Source organism: Nerophis ophidion, linkage group LG14 (assembly GCF_033978795.1).
Source record: "Nerophis ophidion isolate RoL-2023_Sa linkage group LG14, RoL_Noph_v1.0, whole genome shotgun sequence".
Lineage (NCBI taxonomy): Eukaryota > Metazoa > Chordata > Actinopteri > Syngnathiformes > Syngnathidae > Nerophis > Nerophis ophidion.
In genome coordinates this window covers 51,701,572-51,724,277 of record NC_084624.1, presented here as the reverse complement: position 1 = coordinate 51,724,277, position 22,706 = coordinate 51,701,572, and the positions used below count along the sequence as shown (strand labels likewise).

General features: G+C 47.7%; 1 protein-coding gene across 9 annotated transcripts in view; it reads right to left on the bottom strand.

The window, feature by feature from the left end:
* LOC133568828 (liprin-beta-2-like) overlaps positions 1–22,706 on the bottom strand; it is a 183,425-nt gene that overhangs the window by 121,635 nt on the left and 39,084 nt on the right. For 6 of the 9 annotated variants that reach the window (XM_061920986.1, XM_061920990.1, XM_061920989.1 and 3 more), the window contains exons 1-3: positions 19,205–19,384; positions 7,338–7,430; positions 2,605–2,789 (exon numbers count right to left, since the gene is read on the bottom strand). In XM_061920986.1, coding sequence (XP_061776970.1) covers positions 2,605–2,789; positions 7,338–7,419 — 267 coding nt within the window. In that variant the 5' untranslated portion in view covers positions 7,420–7,430; positions 19,205–19,384. Of the gene's footprint in view, positions 1–2,604; positions 2,790–7,337; positions 7,431–19,204; positions 19,386–22,706 lie in introns of those variants that run through there. The other 3 variants (XM_061920987.1, XM_061920988.1, XM_061920993.1) reach the window with 2 other exon arrangements.

The window sequence follows — 22,706 nt, the reverse complement described above, 5'->3', positions numbered from 1 at the left end:
GTATCAATCGACAATTCCGATATGTGGGAGGTTCTATTATCCTCTCTCTAACTTGTATCAGGGTTGCAAAGTACACTGGTACTCACAAAGTACACTGGTACTCACAAAGTACACTGGTACTCACAAAGTACACTGGTACTGACAAGGCACACTGGTACTCACAAAGTACAGAGGTACTCACAAGGTACACTGGTACTCACAGGGTACACTGGTATTCACAAAGTACACTGGTACTCACAAAGTACAGAGGTACTCACAAGGTACACTGGTACTCACAAAGTACACTGGTACTCACAAGGGACTCTGGTATTCACAAAGTACACTGGTACTGACAAGGTACACTGGTACTCACAAAGTACACTGGTACTCACAAGGGACTCTGGTACTCACAAAGTACACTGGTACTGATAAGGTACACTGGTACTCACAAAGTACACTGGTACTGACAAGGTACACTGGTACTCACAAAGTACCGGATCAGGCCCCTTCGGGACTGCCCAACGAGGGATGGCAGTTTTCTAACTTCTGGATCAGGCCCCTTCGGGACTGCCCAACGAGGGATGGCACTTTTCTAACTTCTGGATCAGGCCCCCTTCGGGACTGCCCAACGAGGGATGGCACTTTTCTAACTTCTGGATCAGGCCCCTTCGGGACTGCCCAACGAGGGATGGCACTTTTCTAACTTCTGGATCAGGCCCCCTCGGGACTGCCCAACGAGGGATGGCACTTTTCTAACTTCTGGATCAGGCCCCCTTCGGGACTGCCCAACGAGGGATGGCACTTTTCTAACTTCTGGATCAGGCCCCCTTCGGGACTGCCCAACGAGGGATGGCACTTTTCTAACTTCTGGATCAGGCCCCTTCGGGACTGCCCAACGAGGGATGGCACTTTTCTAACTTCCGGATCAGGCCGCCTTCGGGACTGCCCAACGAGGGATGGCACTTTTCTAACTTCTGGATCAGGCCCCTTCGGGACTGCCCAACAAGGCATGGCACTTTTCTAACTTCCGGATCAGGCCCTTTCGAGACTGCACAACGAGGAATGGCAGTTTTCCGACTTCTGGATCAGGCCCCTTTGGGACTGCCCAACAAGGGATGGCACTTTTCTAACTTCTGGATCAGGCCCCTTCGGGACTGCTCAACGAGGGATGGCACTTTTCTAACTTCTGGATCAGGCCCCTTCGGGACTGCCCAACAAGGGATGGCACTTTTCTAACTTCCGGATCAGGCCCCTTCGAGACTGCACAACGAGGAATGGCAGTTTTCTAACTTCTGGATCAGGCCCCTTCGGGACTGCCCAACGAGGGATGGCACTTTTCTAACTTCCGGATCAGGCCCCCTTCGGGACTGCCCAACGAGGGATGGCACTTTTCTAACTTCTGGATCAGGCCCCTTCGGGACTGCCCAACGAGGGATGGCACTTTTCTAACTTCTGGATCAGGCCCCTTCGGGACTGCCCAACAAGGGACGGCACTTTTCTAACTTCCGGATCAGGCCCCTTCGAGACTGCACAACGAGGAATGGCAGTTTTCTAACTTCTGGATCAGGCCCCTTCGGGACTGCCCAACGAGGGATGGCAGTTTTCCAACTTCTGGATCAGGCCCCTTTGGGACTGCCCAACGAGGGATGGCACTTTTCTAACTTCTGGATCAGGCCCCTTCGGGACTGCCCAACGAGGGATGGCACTTTTCTAACTTCTGGATCAGGCCCCTTCGGGACTGCCCAACGAGGGATGGCACTTTTCTAACTTCTGGATCAGGCCCCTTCGGGACTGCCCAACGAGGGATGGCACTTTTCTAACTTCCGGATCAGGTTCCTTCGGGACTGCCCAACGAGGGATGGCACTTTTCTAACTTCTGGATCAGGCCCCTTCGGGACTGCCCAAAGAGGGATGGCACTTTTCTAACTTCTGGATCAGGCCCCATTCAGGACTGCTGGTGGGTAAAGTGTCTTGCCCAAGGACACAACGGCAGTGACTAGGATGGCGGGAACGGGAATCGAACCTGCAACCCTCAAGTTGCTGGCAGGGCCGCTCTACCAACCGAGCTATGCCGGTACCAATCGGGCCATGGTGGTTGGGGACCACTGTCTTAAAGCACCTCTTCCTGAGGTACTTTTTAGAGGCGGTATAGTACCGCCTCTAATGTCTATCTAATGTCAGCTGAATTTCCCCCAGGGATCAATAAATTACTTTCTATTCTATTCTATTCAATTTTACAGTCAACAATTTGATTGATCATTTGTTTTGAAATCAGAAGTCAAGCAGATATTTAAATACAGTATTTATTTATCTTTATTTTAACAAAAACTATGTTTGGAATACATGATAATACAATATTTTGATTTTGCTAGTATTTCATTTGAAAAGATGTGCATGCAGTACATGATTTTTCATGTCAAAAGGGAAAGAATAAAAATCTATTTAGTCAGAAAAGATGAAGCATTTTATTATTTCCTGGCTTTCGCGGGCCACATAAATGAACGTGGTGGGCCGGATTTGGCCCCCGGCCCTGATGTTTGACACCTGTGTATTAACGGAACAGGCCATTTTCCAGAAGAAAAGAAGAGCGGAGAAGGAGTGGACAAATAGCAGTGCAGTACTCACAAGGCCACCGTGAAGCCAGGCTTGGAGAGTCTCAGCTGTTCCTGCAGGTAACTCTTCTCTCAGCTGCTCTCGGGCTTCTGGCTGAGGATGAAGCTCCAGAGCTCCTCTGAGGTCCTCGGCTAACTGCAGCACCGACGCCAGCTGGAAGACGCCGGCGGAAAGTTCCACTCGTGCTGCTTTTGACCCTGGAGATGCAACGCTCATCATTTAGGAGAAAAGCATCAGGAGGAAACGCAGCTTATCACATTCTACATTCTCCGTGTCTTTCAACAATTACTGATGATTGTGTTCAATGTTCATTATTGCAAATAATTCATACAATCAATTCTTTTTTTCCCTCCATGTAGCAAACTGTGGATGCATTGACTTTGTCATAGCAGCTAGTCGAGAGTTGTTAAGCTACCTTCCTCAAGAAGAGCAATGAGAAGTTTCTTCCGATGGTTACCAGGGTTACCCTAACCCTGGTAACCCTGGTAACCAGCTTACTACAATGTGCAAAACATTTGGATGGCAGTATTCCAGCACATGTCAATGTTACAAAAAACCTCCACCAGCCATGTGTGCCATGTTCCGTCTTATGTGGGCAAGGCAGCTTAAAGGTGCCAGGCTTTCCCCTGACAGTTTGTCTATGTGTTTGTTTTTTTTCCTCCGCATTTTTCTGTTTCCTCTGTGTTTACTATCTCCTGTCTAGTGCTCTTATTTTGTCAGCTTCCTGTCTTGTTCCCCTGAGTGCTGTGTTCCTCCTCAGCTGCGGCTGATTGGCACCTGGCCACACCTGTTGCCAATCAGCCCGCTCCTATTTGTACCTCCTTTGTCTTGTGTCAGTTGCTGGATCATTGTATTGTCGTTGCCACATATCACTCTTGTCGTGCTGTTTTGTTACAGCTACTACCTGTCATGCTACATTTTGTCCCGGTCGTCGTAGCGGTAAGCTGTTTCTGTTAGCATTAGTTATTTGCTCGGTTGGTAGAGTGGCCGTGCCAGCAACTTGAGAGTTGCAGGTTCGATTCCCGCTTGTGCCATCCTAGTTACTGCCGTTGTGTCCTTGGGCAAGACACTTTACCCACCTGCTCCCAGTGCCACCCACACTGGTTTAAATGTAACTTAGATATTGGGTGTCACTATGTAAAGCGCTTTGAGTCACTTGAGAAAAGCGCTATATAAATATAATTCACTAATTCACATTATTTCCAGTTTTTCTGTTTGCTATCCACTAGCTTTCATGCTAAAGTTCCTTTTTGTTTTCTAGCTTCCAGTGCTAGCTCCCTTAGTTTGTTATTCCGCCCACGTGCGTGCTTTTTGTTTGTTCTTGTTTAGTTTTAATTAAATCATGTTTTCATATTCTACGCCTGCCTCCGTCTCTGCATCTTGAGGTTCGTCGACAACAAATACCACTGACAAAAGGCCTACTGAAACCCACTACTACCCACCACGGAGTCTGATAGTTTATATATCAATGATGAAATATTAACATTGCAACACATGCCAATACGACTTTTTTAGTTTACTAAATTACAATTTTAAATTTCCCGACGGTTTTGTCTTGAAAACGTCGTGTAATGATGACGTGTAGGCAAGACGTCACGCGTTTTTTGGGAGTATGAGCGCTGCACACACACACAGCTAAAAGTCGTCTGCTTTAACGGCATAATTACACAGTATTTTGGACATCTGTGTTACTGAATCTTTTGCAATTTGTTCAATTAATATTGGAGAAGTCACAGTAGAAAGATGGAGTTTGGAAGCTTTAGCCTTTAGCCACACAAACACACGGTGATTCCTTGTTTAAAATTCCCGTAAGTGAAAATTTACTATGGATCACAGCGGACATGGATCCCGACCGAATGTCAACCAGCAGGTTTCTGTGAGAAAATTGTGGTTAAAAAGTCGCTTCTTACCGGAGAAAAGCTGAGCTTGGGCCGTCCATAGCTGCCGTTGACTTCCCTGAGACACTGGCGTCAACACTTACTTAATTGTGGTTAAAAAGTCGCTTCTTACTGGAGAAAAAAAGTCGCTTCTTACCGGAGAAAAGCTGAGCTTGTGCCGTCCATAGCTGCCCTCGACTTCCCTGAGACACTGTGCGTCAAGACACCCGTGGACACACCCTTCCGACTACCAGGTACTATTTAACTCACTAAAACACTAGCAACACAATAGAAAGATAAGGGATTTCCCAGAATTATCCTAGCAAATGTGTTTAAAAACATCGGAATCCGTCCCAATGCAATCGCGTTTTTTTTGTTGTTTTTTTTTCTAGTCCGTCGCTATCAATATCCTCAAACATAAATCTTTCATCCTCGCTCAAATTAATAGGGAAATTGTCGTTTTCTCGGTCCGAATAATAGCACTTTTTGTTGGAGGCTCTGTCACGCCAAATTTCTTCCCCCCTACAGAACCCCCCCCCCCCCTTTAACTTCCGGGGTCATGATTAATACAGACGTTTTGTTAACGCTATATTACAAAAAAAAAATTTGAACATTTTACAAACAAGCTATGGGATGACGCATTTACTTCTGGGGTCACGATTCCTCTTATGTCATCCCATAGCTTGTGTTTGTAAATTGTTTTATAATTTTTTTTATTTAATAGCGTTAACAAAACGTCTGTATTAATCATGACCCCGGAAGTAAATGGGGGGAAGGTTTTTGTAGGGGGGAAGAAATTTGGCGTGACAGCTCCCATTAAAAACAATGTGAATATGTGAGGAGACATCAACATGTGATGTCATCGTCTGCGACTTCCGGTAGAGGCAGGGCTTTTCTCTTAGCACCGAAAGTTGCCAACTTTATCGTGGATGTTCTCTACTAAATCCTTTCAGCAAAAATATGGCAATATCGCGAAATGATCAAGTATGACACAAAGAATGGACCTGCTATCCCCGTTTAAATAAGAAAATCTAATTTCAGTAGGCCTTTAACTATGGAATAGACCTCTGCTAATATCAAACAGTGGATCGTGAGATCGACAGGCGGATCGGTGTGGCGTCTTCAGTAATGCGGACGTTGTACCGATCCGTTGTGGTGAAGAAGGAGCTGAGCCGGAAGGCAAAGCTCTCAATTTACCGGTCGATCTACGTTCCCATCCTCACCTATGGTCATGAGCTTTGGGTCATGACCGAAAGGATAAGATCACGGGTACAAGCGGCCGAAATGAGTTTCCTCCGCCGTGTGGCGGGTCTCTCCCTTAGAGATAGGGTGAGAAGCTCTGCCATCCGGGAGGAACTCAAAGTAAAGCCGCTGCTCCTCCACATGGAGAGGAGCCAGATGAGGTGGTTCGGGCATCTGGTCAGGATGCCACCCAAACGCCTCCCTAGGGAGGTGTTTAGGGCACGTCCAGCTGGTAGGAGGCCACGGGGAAGACCCAGGACACGTTGGGAAGACTATGTCTCCCGGCTGGCCTGGGAACGCCTCGGGATCCCCCGGGAAGAGCTAGACGAAGTGGCTGGGGAGAGGGAAGTCTGGGTTTCCCTGCTTAGGCTGTTGCCCCCGCGACCCGACCTCGGATAAGCGGAAGATGATGGATAATATCAAACAGACAGAGGTGGGTAGTAATGCGCTACATTTACTCCGTTACATCTACTTGAGTATCTTTTGGGATAAATTGTATTTCTAAGAGTAGTTTTTATGCAACATTGTGTTGCTATTGTGTTGCTAGTGTTTTAGTGAGTTTAACAGTACCTGATAGTCGGAAGTCTACGTCCACGGCCGGGTGTTGACGCGCAGTGACTCGGGGAAGTCGACGGCAGCTGTACGGGAGGCGCAAGCTCAGCTGATATCTGGTAAGAGGCGACTTTTTAACCACAATTTTCTCACCGAAACCTGCTGGTTGACATTCGGTCGGGATCCATGTCCGCTCTGATCCATAGGAAAGTTTCAACTCCGTGAATTTTAAACCAGGAATCACCGTGTGTTTGTGTGGCTAAAGGCTAAAGCTTCCCAACTCCATCTTTCTACTGTGACTTCTCCAATATTAATTGAACAAATTGCAAAAGATTCAGCAACACAGATCTCCAAAATACTGTGTAATTATGCCGTTAAAGCAGACGACTTTTAGCTGTGTGTGTGTGCAGCGCTCATACTTCCTAAAAACCTGTGACGTCCTGCGTACACGTCATCATTACGCAACGTTTCCAAGACGAAACACCCGGGAAATTTAAAATTGCACTTTAGTAAACTAAAGCGGCCGTATTGGCATGTGTTGCAATGTTAATATTTCATCATTGATATATAAACTATCAGACTGCGTGGTGGGTAGTAGTGGCTTTCTGTAGTCTCTTCAAGTGGGACTAAACTCCACTGATTTCTCTTCACCGGTGGAGCATCGCTGGCTCCATCAGGACAACCACGGGTGGAATTCTTGCCGCATTGAAGCGAGGTTAGCCACCTATGTTAAAAATCAGAACGCATTAAAAAAAGACAGATGTCTCACATAGGGAGTGTGAGTTATAGGCTGCAATTGAAACAGATCGTAGTCCCCTTTAAGCGCAAAAGAGCAAATAATGTTTCATACAAGCCCAAAGGAGCGTTCCTAAACTGTAACCTCTTGCTATTGTTTTTTAATCATTTATATACCAAATAATATAGTGCATGAATCATTTTGATTCTGAATCAAATCGTCAGCCAAGAATCGTAATGAAATGGAACTGTGAGTTGTTCTACGACTCAGATCCTTAATGCTCAGCACCAATCAGAAATGAAACATAAAAAAAGATGGTTGGTGTTGGTCGTCCATACCTGCAATGATGTCATCCATCTGCTCCAGGGCTGCCTCCAGCATGTGACTGGCCTCCGTTTCCATGGTAACGGTGGCTAACATTACTCCTCAGACTGAAAGAAGAACAGAAAGAATATGGAAATCATTTAATAGTGCAAACAAATTCTCGGACGCTATTTATGTGATGACTCATCAGATTTAGGCTTCACGGTGGCAGAGGGGTTAGTGCGTCTGCCTCACAATACGAAGTTCCTGCAGTCCTGGGTTCAATCCCAGGCTCGGGATCTTTCTGTATGGAGTTTGCATGTTCTCCCCGTGAATGCGTGGGTTCCCTCCGGGTACTCCGGCTTCCTCCCACTTCCAAAGACATGCACCTGGGGATAGGTTGATTGGCAACACTAAATGGTCCCTTGTGTGTGAATGTGAGGGTGAATGTTGTCTGTCTATCTGTGTTGGCCCTGCGATGAGGTGGCGACTTGTCCAGGGTGTACCCCGCCTTCCGCCCGATTGTAGCTGAGATAGGCGCCAGCGCCCCCCGCGACCCCGAAAGGGAATAAGCGGTAGAAAATGGATGGATGGATAGATTATAAATAGAATAAGATCCATTCCTCCATTTTCTACCGCTTGTCCCTTATCATGGTCGCGGGGGGTGTTGGAGCCTATCTTAGCTTTGTTGCCAATCAACCTATCTCCAGGTGCATGTCTTCGGAGGTGGGAGGGGCCTATCCCCAGGTGCATGTCTTTGGAGGTGGGAGGGGCCTATCCTCAGGTGCATGTCTTTGGAGGTGGGAGGGGCCTATCCCCAGGTGCATGTCTTTGGAGGTGGGAGAGGCCTATCCTCAGGTGCATGTCTTCGGAGGTGGGAGGGGCCTATCCCCAGGTGCATGTCTTTGGAGGTGGAAGGGGCCTATTCCCAGGTGCATTTCTTTGGAGGTGGGAGGGCCTTATCCCCAGGTGCATGTCTTTGGAGGTGGGAGGGGCCTATCCCCAGGTGCATGTCTTTGGAGGTGGGAGGGGCGTATTCCCAGGTGCATTTCTTTGGAGGTGGGAGGGCCCTATCCCCAGGTGCATGTCTTTGGAGGTGGGAGGGGCCTATTCCCAGGTGCATGTCTTTTGAGGTGGGAGGGGCCTATTCCCAGGTGCATGTCTTTGGAGGTGGGAGGGGCCTATCCTCAGGTGCATGTCTTTGGAGGTGGGAGGGGCCTATCCTCAGGTGCATGTCTTCGGAGGTGGGAGGGGCCTATCCCCAGGTGCCTGTCTTTGGAGGTGGGAGGGGCCTATCCTCAGGTGCATGTCTTTGGAGGTGGGAGGGGCCTATCCCCAGGTGCATGTCTTTGGAGGTGGGAGGGGCCTATTCCCAGGTGCATTTCTTTGGAGGTGGGAGGGGCCTATCCCCAGGTGCATGTCTTCGGAGGTGGGAGGGGCCTATCCCCAGGTGCATGTCTTTGGAGGTGGGAGGGGCCTATCCCCAGGTGCATGTCTTTGGAGGTTCGGAGGGGCCTATCCCCAGGTGCATGTCTTTGGAGGTGGGAGGGGCCTATCCTCAGGTGCATGTATTTGGAGGTGGGAGGGGCCTATCCTCAGGTGCATGTCTTTGGAGGTGGGAGGGGCCTATCCCCAGGTGCATGTCTTTGGAGGTGGGAGGGGCCTATCCCCAGGTGGATGTCTTTGGAGGTGGGAGGGGCCTATCCCCAGGTGCATGTTTTGGAGGTGGAAGGGGCCTATCCTCAGGTGCATGTCTTTGGAGGTGGGAGAGGCCTATCCTCAGGTGCATGTCTTTGGAGGTGGGAGGGGCCTATCCCCAGGTGCATGTCTTTGAAGGTGGGAGGGGCCTATCCCCAGGTGCATGTCTTTGGAGGTGGGAGGGGCCTATCCCCAGGTGCATGTCTTTGGAGGTGGGAGGGGCCTATCCCCAGGTGCATGTCTTTGGAGGTGGGAGGGGCCTATCCCCAGGTGCATGTCTTTGGAGGTGGGAGGGGCCTATTCCCAGGTGCATGTCTTTGGAGGTGGGAGGGGCCTATCCCCAGGTGCATGTCTTTGGAGGTGGGAGGGGCCTATTCCCAGGTGCATGTCTTTGGACGTGGGAGGGGCCTATCCTCAGGTGCATGTCTTTGGAGGTGGGAGGGGCCTATCCCCAGGTGCATGTCTTTGGAGGTGGGAGGGGCCTATCCCCAGGTGCATGTCTTTGGAGGTGGGAGGGGCCTATCCCCAGGTGGATGTCTTTGGAGGTGGGAGGGGCCTATCCCCAGGTGCATGTTTTGGAGGTGGAAGGGGCCTATCCTCAGGTGCATGTCTTTGGAGGTGGGAGGGGCCTATCCCCAGGTGCATGTCTTTGGAGGTGGGAGGGGCCTATTCCCAGCTGCATGTCTTTGGAGGTTCGGAGGGGCCTATCCACAGGTGCATGTCTTTGGAGGTGGGAGGGGCCTATTCCCAGGTGCATGTCTTTGGAGGTGGGAGGGGCCTATCCCCAGGTGCATGTCTTTGGAGGTGGAAGGGGCCTATCCTCAGGTGCATGTCTTTGGAGGTGGGAGGGGCCTATCCTCAGGTGCATGTCTTTGGAGGTGGGAGGGGCCTATCCCCAGGTGCATGTCTTTGGAGGTGGAAGGGGCCTATTCCCAGCTGCATGTCTTTGGAGGTGGGAGGGGCCTATTCCCAGGTGTATGTCTTTGGAGGTGGGAGGGGCCTATCCTCAGGTGCATGTCTTTGGAGGTGGGAGGGGCCTATCCCCAGGTGCATGTCTTTGGAGGTGGGAGGGGCCTATTCCCAGGTGCATATCTTTGGAGGTTCGGAGGGGCCTATCCCCAGGTGCATGTCTTTGGAGGTGGGAGGGGCCTATCCTCAGGTGCATGTATTTGGAGGTGGGAGGGGCCTATCCTCAGGTGCATGTCTTTGGAGGTGGGAGGGGCCTATTCCCAGGTGCATATCTTTGGAGGTTCGGAGGGGCCTATCCCCAGGTGCATGCCTTTGGAGGTGGGAGGAAGCCGGAGTAGAACCCACACAGTCACAGGGAGAACATGCAAACTCCACACAGAAAGATCCCGAGCCGGGGATTGAACTCAGGACTACTCAGGACCTTCGCATTGTAAAGCAGACACACTAACCCCCTCTTCCACCGTGCTGCCCATCATGTCATCACGTCATGATGTCAAATGGCAGACCGTGATGTGATCATGCTGTGCGGGATAAAAAGACCCCACAGATCCTCCTAAACATTTGTCAAATAAGCAGTGGTCACCATGACAACTGGGTGTCTGCTATTTTATGACCAAGGTCAAATTGTGGTCATTTTATTCACTTCCCAACACAAAGGTCATTGAAGAATAGTCTCTCATATACAAAATTGGTATTTTAGTCAACATTTCTTTGATATGTCATTTCTTAAAGTCGCACTCCCATGCTGTCAATCAATCATCCACACAAAGTGTGTACTTCTTGAAAGATAGTGGCGATTATCCACAATACACCGCGTGCATGCGTTTAAAGATGTAAAGTTAGGACAAAACACTGAAAAAAATAAATAGTACCACAGTTTTGGACAATTGCGCGTACAATGGAGATGCGCGGATTGCGGACACAACCACGGGGTCGGGCGGGTGACATGACGAAAAAAATTGATTTTAAATACATTCAGGCGGGTGGCGGTTGAACCAATTCGAAAAATATTTATACATAGTTAAATGTTGTTAGCTCTCACTGGATCAGTTTGCAGCCGAGTGTGAAGCGACCGGAATGAGAATCAGCACCTCCAAGTCCGAGTCCATGGTTCTCGCCCGGAAAAGGGTGGAGGGCCATCTCCGGGTTGGGGAGGAGACCCTGCCCCAAGTTGAGGAGTTCAAGTACCTAGGAGTCTTGTTCACGAGTGGGGGAAGAGTGGATCGTGAGATCGACAGGCGGATCGGTGCGGCGTCTTCAGTAATGCGGACGTTGTACCGATCCGTTGTGGTGAAGAAGGAGCTGAGCCGGAAGGCAAAGCTCTCAATTTACCGGTCGATTTACGTTCCCATCCTCACCTATGGTCATGAGCTTTGGGTCATGACCGAAAGGATAAGATCACGGGTACAAGCGGCCCAAATGAGTTTCCTCCGCCGTGTGGCGGGTCTCTCCCTTAGAGATAGGGTGAGAAGCTCTGCCATCCGGGAGGAGCTCAAAGTAAAGCCGCTGCTCCTTCACATCGAGAGGAGCCAGATGAGGTGGTTCGGGCATCTGGTCAGGATGCCACCCGAACGCCTCCCTAGGGAGGTGTTTAGGGCACGTCCAACCGGTAGGAGGCCACGGGGAAGACCCAGGACACGTTGGGAAGACTATGTCTCCCAGCTGGCCTGGGAACGCCTCGGGATCCCCCGGGAAGAGCTAGACGAAGTGGCATGGGAGAGGGAAGTCAGGGTTTCCCTGCTTAGGCTGTTGCCCCCGCGACCCGACCTTGGATAAGCGGAAGAAGATGGATGGACGGATGGATGGATAAATGTTGTTACCCACATACGAAAAACGAGTAGCACTCTTTGAAAGTCAATTATTCATCAGGCACTGCAGCACAAAAAAACACAACACAACAGAAGAAGAAGAAAAAAAGAAAAAGACAACTCCCGCAAGTGAGCGCTCCTTCAGCGCAGCAGGGCGCATTTTAGAGGTCAAGCGCTCTCGCCTGAACGCTGGCACTGTAGATGCCATTTTATTCCTGCATGCTAACAAAAAAACAAGTAATTAGACATACGGTTGGATACGTTAAATGAATTAGTCTACGTTACCTATACCAAATAAGCCCATGTCTAACCTATATTGAGTTCGGTCAGCTGAATAATTGTGATGGTTACGTGTTGTTTGGGCGCACGACAATGCAAAGGAATTAAGGCAATTGCGTTTTTTATTGTGTTTTTTTTCTATCCGAGATATACTACTGTGTGGTAATTATATGGCCTCGCTTTAGAGTGAAGCGTATCTCCTTTGGCTACAATGTCATTAAGGCTATTTAGCCTGCTTTGTTTGTCGCGATTGTCTATTTTCGTTATAATTCAAGTTTGATGATAAAGTGCAGTCTGATGGGTTTGATTTCCCCCCTTCAGCTACTTGCCTTGGCCAATAAGTTGCAGGTAATTTATAACTATTATTTGTTTAATTTATTTTGGTTTAAATAGGGATGACATACATATGTCATCAATCAATCAATCAATGTTTATTTATATAGCCCCAAATCACAAATGTCTCAAAGGACTGCACAAATCATTACGACTACAACATCCTCGGAAGAACCCACAAAAGGGCAAGGAAAACTCACACCCAGTGGGCAGGGAGAATTCACATCCAGTGGAACGCCAGTGACAATGCTGACTATGAGAAACCTTGGAGAGGACCTCAGATGTGGGCAACCCCCCCCCTCTAGGGGACCGAAAGCAATGGATGTGGAGCGGGTCTAACATGATACTGTGAAAGTTCAATCCATAGTGGCTCCAACACAGCCGCGAGAGTTCAGTTCAAGCGGATCCAAGACAGCAGCGAGAGTCCAGTCCACAGGAGACCATCTCAAGCGGAGGCGGATCAGCAGCGTAGAGATGTCCCCAACCGATACAGGCGAGCGGTCCATCCTGGGTCCCGACGAGCGGTCCATCCTGGGTCTCGACTCTGGACAGCCAGTACTTCATCCATGGGAGGGGGGGCATAGGAGAAAGAAAAGAAGCAGCAGATCAACTGGTCTAAAAAGGAGGTCTATTTAAAGGCTAGAGTATACAGATGAATTTTAAGGTGAGACTTAAATGCTTCTACTGAGGTGGCATCTCGAACTGTTACCGGGAGGGCATTCCAGAGTACTGGAGCCCGAAATGAAAAAGCTCTACAGCCCGCAGACTTTTTTTGGGCTTTGGGGATCACTAATAAGCCGGAGTCTTTTGAACGCAGATTTCTTGCCGGGACATATGGTACAATACAATCGGCAAGATAGGATGGAGCTAGACCGTGTAGTATTTTATACGTAAGTAGTAAAACCTTAAAGTCACATCTTAAGTGCACAGGAAGCCAGTGCAGGTGAGCCAGTACAGGTATATATGTATGTATATATGTATATAAAGGTATATACAGTACAGGTATATATGTATGTATATATGTATATAAAGGTATATACAGTACAGGCGTAATGTGATCAAACTTTCTTGTTCTTGTCAAAAGTCTAGCAGCCGCATTTTGTACCAACTGTAATCTTTTAATGCTAGACATGGGGAGACCCGAAAATGATACGTTATAGTAATCGTATTACTGTGATTGTATAATTAATAATTAATCGTATTATATGTGATTGTATAATTAAGGTTTGTGCGCGTGATTGACAGCCTAAGGCTTATGAGGCACATTTTTTATTTATTTTTTTTATTTCAACTTAAAAACGTATGAGCTTATGGCTACAACATAGGCTATGTGTTTATCTTTATTTTCCTGCCTGTCGTTGACAATGGAGATTGTCTGATATTTTATCATGCCTGCAGATCAATCAAGAAAGGCTCAACTTTGTTGCAAATTTGTTCACTGTGCAACCCGCACTCGTCCCTACTTGAGCATTATAACGTTGACAAGTTAATATTCATTAAAATAAATTCAGAATTTTTTTTTTTTTACCTAATCAAAATATAGGCCTAGTCTTTCTAAAACATTTTTTTAACTTCTTAAAAGCATCGTTCTACTGCTGCGCACTCAAAGTGTGAGGAACACACTCCTGATCTGAGGGCAATGGCAACAATAGTCAACACTTTCTTAATGGAAATGAAAATAATATTATAATAATGATAAATAATATTATCATGCATTAATATCTCTTGGCCCCTAATGCGTGGCCAAGAGATATTAATGCGTGGCACGCATTGAATCTCTCTGCTGCATTGGATCAGTCTCCTTTCTTTAACAGGCAAAAGATTTCTAACATCAATAAGCTTTGCATCGTCTATATTAGAAATATAACAATGGGCGGGCGTGGTTATGATTAAATGTTGGTTCGGGTGGATGACGACTTTTGTGATACGGTTGCGGATGAAATAATTGCCTATCCGCGCATCTCTAGTGTACTAGTAATCTACAGGACAGTTTTCTAAAGAGTTGATGAGGAGCATTGTGACCCAAAAAGACTTGAACACAACAGCAATGTGTGTCTGTGCGTACACACCTGGGCGCTTGTGTCATAACAATCAACAATGTGTGTGCTTTTTCTGCTGATACAACCCCACTCCATCAACTACAGTCCTCTTCTGCGGAGACCTTAGTCCTATAGGGGAACTGCACTCACTCCTATAGGGGAACTGCACTCACTCCTATAGGGGAACTGCACTCACTCCTATAGGGGAACTGCATATATCTACACACACACACACACACATATATATATATATATATATATATATATATATATATATATATATATATATATATATATTTGTATATATATATATACACATACATGCATAATAAATACATATATTTACACATTCATAAATACATGCATACATACACTTAAATATACATACATATACACATATGCATATATACATATATACATACACATACACATCTATAAACACACACATACCTATACCCATACATGCACACACTTATACATACATACACACATTTACATACCTACATCCATCCATCCATCCATACACACACACACACACACACCTATGTATAGGACAACAAATCCATACACAGCGTTTAAGTCCCGGCACCCACTGCCCACTGAGAACTAGCCGATCTCCTCCCCCAAGCCCCAGAGACAACTCCCGACAAGCCCGCCCCAGACGAAGGCTTGACACCGGGCGTGAAGGGTGGCGCAGCAGGGCGCAAGGGCACCCCTGGCCCACACCCGACAAGCCAACCAACACGACAATAAAGGACTATGTGTGACGTTTGCCAGGCATCGTGATGCGTAGTCATTCTCCCAGAATGCAGTCGGGCTCGGACACAGCGTGAAGGTAAGAACCAAAGATGTATTTAATAAATAAAACAGACTATGAAACAGAAAGACTGCTACTAGGCACAAAAGGCAAAACAGACAGAACTAGCATGGGAGCTAGAAAAAATCAAAAGCATAGCGCTGAAGCTAGCAAGTACAAAACTGGTTATCAGAATAGGGAATTAGGGTTGTCACTGTTTTATAAAACAAACTAGGCAGCAAGGTCGAATCCACGGAAAAGGCAGACTTAAATAAGAACAGCAATCACAAGGACGGTGCGTGTCAAAAAACAAGTGGCAGGTGAAACTAATATTTAACTATGGAGACAAGATCAAACAAGGATGTGCAACCAGGAACTAAGGCAAACATTAGCAGAACATAGTACAAAATGACTCCCAACCAAAACATAATATGATCCGGGCAGCGGATCATAACAGTATGAAGTCGTCAAGCTGGTCACGCTCGCGCGCTGCCACCAGTCACAACATCAGTCACCCCCCTGCACCGGAGCCAGAAGCCACCAGTCACAACATCAGTCACCCCCCTGCACCGGAGCACGCTGCCACCAGTCACAACATCAGTCACCCCCCTGCACCGGAGCACGCTGCCACCAGTCACAACATAAGTCACCCCCCTGCACCGGAACCAGCAGCCACCAGTCACAACATCAGTCACCCCCCTGCACCGGAGCACGCTGCCACCAGTCACAACATCAGTCACCCCCCTGCACCGGAGCCAGAAGCCACCAGTCACAAAATCAGTCACCCCCCTGCACCGGAGCCAGAAGCCACCAGTCACAACATCAGTCACACCCCTGCACCGGAACACGCCTCCACCAGTCACAACATCAGTCACCCCCCTGCACCGGAGCCAGAAGCCACCAGTCACACCCCTGCACCAGAGCACGCTGCCACCAGTCACAACATTAGTCACCCCCCGCACCGGAGCACGCTGCCACCAGTCACAACATCAGTCCCCCCCCCCCCCCCCTGCACCGGAGCCAGCAGCCACCAGTCCCAACATCAGTACCCCCCCTGCACAGGAGCCAGCAGCCACCAGTCACAACATCAGTCACCCCCCTGCACCGGAGCCAGCAGCCACCAGTCACAACATCAGTCACCCCCCAGCACCGGAGCCAGCAGCCACCAGTCACAACATCAGTCACCCCCCTGCACCGGAGCCAGCAGCCACCAGTCACAACATCAGTCACCCCCCTGCACCGGAGCCAGCAGCCACCAGTCACAACATCAGTCACCCCCCTGCACCGGAGCCAGCAGCCACCAGTCACAACATCAGTCACCCCCCTGCACCGGAGCCAGCAGCCACCAGTCACAACATCAGTCCCCCCCCTGCACAGGAGCCAGCAGCCACCAGTCACAACATCAGTCACCCCCCTGCACCGGAGCCAGCAGCCACCAGTCACAACATCAGTCACCCCCCTGCAACGGAGCCAGAAGCCACCAGTCACAACATCAGTCACCCCCCTGCAACGGAGCCAGAAGCCACCAGTCACAACATCAGTCACCCCCCTGCACCGTAGCCAGAAGCCACCAGTCACAGCATCAGTCACACCCCTGCACCAGAGCACGCTGCCACCAGTCACAACATCAGTCACCCTCCGCACCGGAGCACGCTGCCACCAGTCACAACATCAGTCACCACCCTTCACCGGAGCCAGCAGCCACCAGTCACAACATCAGTCACCCCCCTGCATTGGAGCCAGCAGTCACCAGTCACAACAACAGTTCCCCCCCCCCCCCCGCACCGGCGCACGCTGCCACCAGTCACAACATCAGTCACCCCCCTGCACCGGAGCCAGCAGCCACCGGTCACCAGTCACAACTTCAGTCCCACCCGTGTCATTGATTTGTGTTCATCTAAAGACGGAACGCATTGATGTCCGATTTGTGGGACAAATATTTGCTTTGCACTTTTCCTTTGGCCAGGTTATTGTCATGTTGGCACTGTGCTAATGTGTGTTGGTACAGTCTATTATCCTGTGCTAAAATGTCTCCATTCTAATACAGAGCATATGTTTTGCTGTTTACTTCATATTATCAGTATTGTTATTGTTGCCTTTTGTGTACAGTATTTGGTTTCCAGTCTTTTTTCTCTCATTTTGGACATGGTACCACAACTTTGGAAGTTTAGACATGTTGAATGTTAAAAAGCCAGACACAGGGCATGTTTCGTTTGTGTTGATTATAATAAACGATCAAACTGAGCATGTTTTCTTTTCCTATTTGTTTTGAGGAAAGTTGTACATTAAGCTGAGATATATATTGAACTATATATGTAGTGTTGATTTACTGTAGCAAACTACCTTTGATGCTTGAAAGCTAATTCTCTGTGGGGACAGCTTTTCCTGTAGCTTAGCTCCGTTTAATCGCCACTAACTAGTAGCTTAGCTTACTACATTTTTCAAGTACCTTGCCCATCACTGCCGGATTGTAGTCAGCTGGAGGCGTGTCTTAATGAAATTAAACAATGGATGTCCGCTAACTTTTTGCAACTCAACGCCAAAAAAACGGAAATGCTGATTATCGGTCCTGCTAGACACAGAACTCTATTTAATAATACAACTCTAACATTTGACAACCAAACAATTAAACAAGGCGACACAGTAAAGAATCTGGGTATTATCTTCGACTCAACTCTCTCCTTTGAGTCACACATTAAAAGCGTTACTAAAAACGGCCTTCTTTCATCTCCGTAATATCGCTAAAATTCGCTCCATTCTGTCCACTAAAGACGCTGAGATCATTATCCATGCGTTTGTTACGTCTCGTCTCGTCTCCCCATGTCTAGCATTAAAAGATTACAGTTGGTACAAAATGCGGCTGCTAGACTTTTGACAAGAACAAGAAAGTTTGATCACATTACGCCTGTACTGTATATACCTTTATATACATATATACATACATATATACCTGTACTGTATATACCTTTATATACATATATACATACATATACAGTATACCTATACTGGCTCACCTGCACTGGCTTCCTGTGCACTTAAGATGTGACTTTAAGGTTTTACTACTTACGTATAAAATACTACACGGTCTAGCTCCATCCTATCTTGCCGATTGTATTGTACCATATGTCCCGGCAAGAATTCTGCGTTCAAAGGACTCCGGCTTATTAGTGATTCCTAAAGCCCAAAAAAAGTCTGCGGGCTATAGAGCTTTTTCATTTTGGGCTCCAGTACTCTGGAATGCCCTCCCGGTAAAAGTTCGAGATGCCACCTCAGTAGAAGCATTTAAGTCTCACCTTAAAACTCTTTTGTTTACTCTAGCCTTTAAATAGACTCCCTTTTTAGACCAGTTGATCTGCCGTTTCTTTTCTTTTTCTCCTTTGTCCCACTCTCCCTTGTGGATGGGGTCCGGTCCGATCCGGTGGCCATGTACTGCTCGCCTGTGTATCGGCTGGGGACATCTCTGCGCTGCTGATCCGCCTCCGCTTGGGATGGTTTCCTGCTGGCTCCGCTATGAACGGGACTCTCGCTGCTGTGTTGGATCCGCTTTGGACTGGACTCTTGCGACTGTGTTGGATCCATTATGGATTGAACTTTCACAGTATCATGTTAGACCCGCTCGACATCCATTGCTTTCCTCCTCTCCAAGGTTCTCATAGTCATCATTGTCACCGACGTCCCACTGGGTGTGAGTTTTCCTTGCCCTTATGTGGGCCTACCGAGGATGTCGTAGTGGTTTGTGCAGCCCTTTGAGACACTAGTGATTTAGGGCTATATAAGTAAACATTGATTGATTGATTGATATAAATTATTTTTAGTGATTCCACCAAATAAAGTACATTTTCTTCCAGATTGTCCTCATTAAGACTTAAGTCCTTCTTTGCATGACAGCAGCATTTTATCTCTGCACACCTGCTTTCAACTTACCGTAAACATCGGAAATGAGAATAATAAAATTCCTTTTCATTGAAAGTGTGCCATACCTGTTACGAGATGGAGCCCAATTCCCTTGTGGGTAAAAGAAAAATATAAATTTTGCATTTGCAGAATAGTCCCTTCTAAGGAGAGTTGAAGACTATCCTGTCGCTGTCTGTTGAGTTGGATGTTGTGTGAAGAAACACACACAACCCTTGCGTTCTATGTTGTGTGAAGAAACACACACAGCAGTTCCAAACCAGGAGGTTCATTCCGGAAATACCAGTTTGTTTGTTTGACATGATGACAGCTTTCTTAAAGTAACACTCACCTGACAATTAAACATGTTTGTTATCTATGTCCAACATCTTTAAACATACCACTTAAGATGTGACTTTAAGGTTTTACTACTTACGTATAAAATACTACACGGTCTAGCTCCATCCTATCTTGCCGATTGTATTGTACCATATGTCCCGGCAAGAAATCTGCGTTCAAAGGACTCCGGCTTATTAGTGATTCCCAAAGCCCAAAAAAAGTCTGCGGGCTGTAGAGCCTTTTCATTTCGGGCTCCAGTACTCTGGAATGCCCTCCCGGTAACAGTTCGAGATGCCACCTCAGTAGAAGCATTTAAGTCTCACCTTAAAACTCATTTGTATACTCTAGCCTTTAAATAGACTCCCTTTTTAGACCAGTTGATCTGCCGTTTCTTTTCTTTTTCTTCTATGTCCCACTCTCCTTTGTGGAGGGAGTCCGGTCCGATCCGGTGGCCATGTACTGCTCGCCTGTGTATCGGCTGGGGACATCTCTGCGCTGCTGATCAGCCTCCGCTTGGGATGGTTTCCTGCTGGCTCCGCTGTGAACGGGACTCTCGCTGCTGTGTTGGATCCGCTTTGGACTGGACTCTCGCGACTGTGTTGGATCCATTATGGATTGATCTTTCCGCGCCTCCAACCCCGCCCACCTTACCGACGCACGGGGGGTTTGCTGCTAGCGGGGTGTAAAATATATTCAGGAAGTGTCATGAATACAAATTATTATGGGTGATGGTTGTGTTGCGTTTATGTTGTGTTACTGTAAGGATGTTCTCCCGAAATGTGTTTGTCAATCTTGTTGGGTGTGGCTTCACAGCGTGGCGCATATTAGTAAGTGTTAAAGTTGTTTATATCACAACCATCAGTGTACTCTGTGTCACCCAGTATGCCTTTCAATCTTGAACGTGTAATTGCTGAAGCTGCACACAACATGTTGCCGGACCAACAATCGGTTCGTACATGTTGTTGAAGGTGTCTAAGGAAATGGCTTCACAGCACGCCCATATTTTTGTCACAGGATGAACGCTATTGAGTAGTCGCGAGAACATTAGCGGCTCCAATTGTCATCATTACTCTGTGAAACAGTTTTAAATAGCTCTGTGAGTGGTAAAGGTGGCCAACCTCTGACGGGCGGGTAGAGTCCAGATAGAATGTTGGTTCGGGTGGACGGCGGGTGGATGACGATTTTGGTGACGCGGATGCAGATGATATATTTGCCTATCCGAGCATCTCTATTGCACACACTTTGAATGGAGGAAAAGAAAACTTCAATCAAGTGATTCCATGGCGTACTACAAGTGGGGTACGTACCGCGGTTTGAGAATCACTGGATTACACCATTCTCTACCAAGAGGTAAATTCACATTTTTCGCAAAAGCGACGTATCTTTTTTGCATTTCACTGTTGAATGTTGTGTTTCACTTCAGAAAGAGACAATCTGTCTTTCTGTCACAAGCAGACAAAAGCATCAGTGCATGAAAATGAGATTACATCAATCAATAGCAGCGCTCATGGTTGCTCGCTTCCTGCCTGTTTGCTGATATTGTAACTCAATGAAAGCATCAATAATGACAAACTTTGATCAAATCAGTGAGTGCGCGGTGCTCTCGCCCACTGAGACGCTGTCCTAATGAATGTGAGGGCTGCGGGAGCAAGGAAGGTGGACACAGTCAGCTGGGAAAAATGGACATTAACTGCAGAGGTCAAACTTTCTGTCCAGAGATCACCCAAAAAAGGTATTTGTTTAGAAGGAATGAATGAATTCATTACAATGATGGAATAAGCATTCCATCCATCCATCCATTTTCTACCGCTTATTCCCTTTCGGGGTTGCGGGGGGCGCTGGCGCCTATCTCAGCTACAATCGGGCGGAAGGCGGGGTACACCCTGGACAAGTCGCCACCTCATCGCAGGGCCAACACAGATAGACAGACAACATTCACACTCACATTCACACACTAGGGCCAATTTAGTGTTGCCAATCAACCTATCCCCAGGTGCATGTCTTTGGGGGTGGGAGGAAGCCGGAGTACCCGGAGGGAACCCACGCAGTCACGGGGAGAACATGCAAACTCCACACAGAAAGATCCCGAGCCTGGATTTGAACCCAGGACTGCAGTACCTTCGTATTGTGAGGCAGACGCACTAACCCCTCTGCCACCGTGAAGCCGGAATAAGCATTCCTCTGAAAAAAAAAATGGATCTGTTTTTACTCATTTTTAGAGCCGGGCAATCTCGGATTAGCAGTAGTCTGTTTTTGTTTGGAGTTATTGCTTTTTGCTGCAAAATTTGTACATCATCATCGAAATGCCATTTTGTTAATAAATGTGCATTTTTAAAATTTGGACTATGATTTTGGTTGTTGGAAACGATGCAGTTGCAAGCCACATCTTTGCAACGCCACAAAAAACATCGACATTAGAGATGCGCGGTTTGCGGTCTCATCCGCGGAGTCCGCGGATGAGTGTGTGTGGCTTCCGCAGCAACACGCACACGACTGCAAGGCATACTGGGTGACAAAGAGTACACTAATGGTGAAGCCACACCAATTAAGAACGACAAACACTTTTCGGGAGAACATCCTCACAGTAACACAACATAAACGCAACACAACAAATACCCATGATCCTTTGTATCCGTGACACTTCCTGACTATTTTATACACCCCGCTAGCAGCAAACCCCCCGTGCGTCGGTAAGGTGGGCGGGGTTGGCGGCGCGGGGGTGTAAAATGTATTCAGGCACCTCACGGATACAAAGGATTATGGGTATTTGTTGTGTTGCGTTTATGTTGTGTTACTGTGAGGATGTTCTCCCGAAATGTGTCTGTCAATCTCGTTGGGTGTGGCTTCACAGCGTGGCGCATATAAATAAGTGTTAAAGTTGTTTATATCACAACCATCAGTGTACTCTGTATCACCCAGTATGCCGTTCAATCTTCTACGTGTGATTGCGGAAGCTGCACACAACATGTTGCCGGACCAACAATCGGTTTGTGCATGTTGTTGAAGGTGTCAAAGGCAAAAGCAATGGCTTCACAGCACGCCTATGTTCTTGTAATCAGGATGAACGCTATTGGATAGTCGCGAGAATGTTAGCGGCTCCAATTGTCATCATTACTCTGTGAAACAGATTTAAATAGCTCTGTGAGTGGTAGAGGCGGACTACCTCTGATGTATTTCAGCGGGCGGTTGGCGGGCGGGTACGGTCCTGATAAAATGTTGGTTCGGGTGGACGGCGGGTGGATGACGACTTTG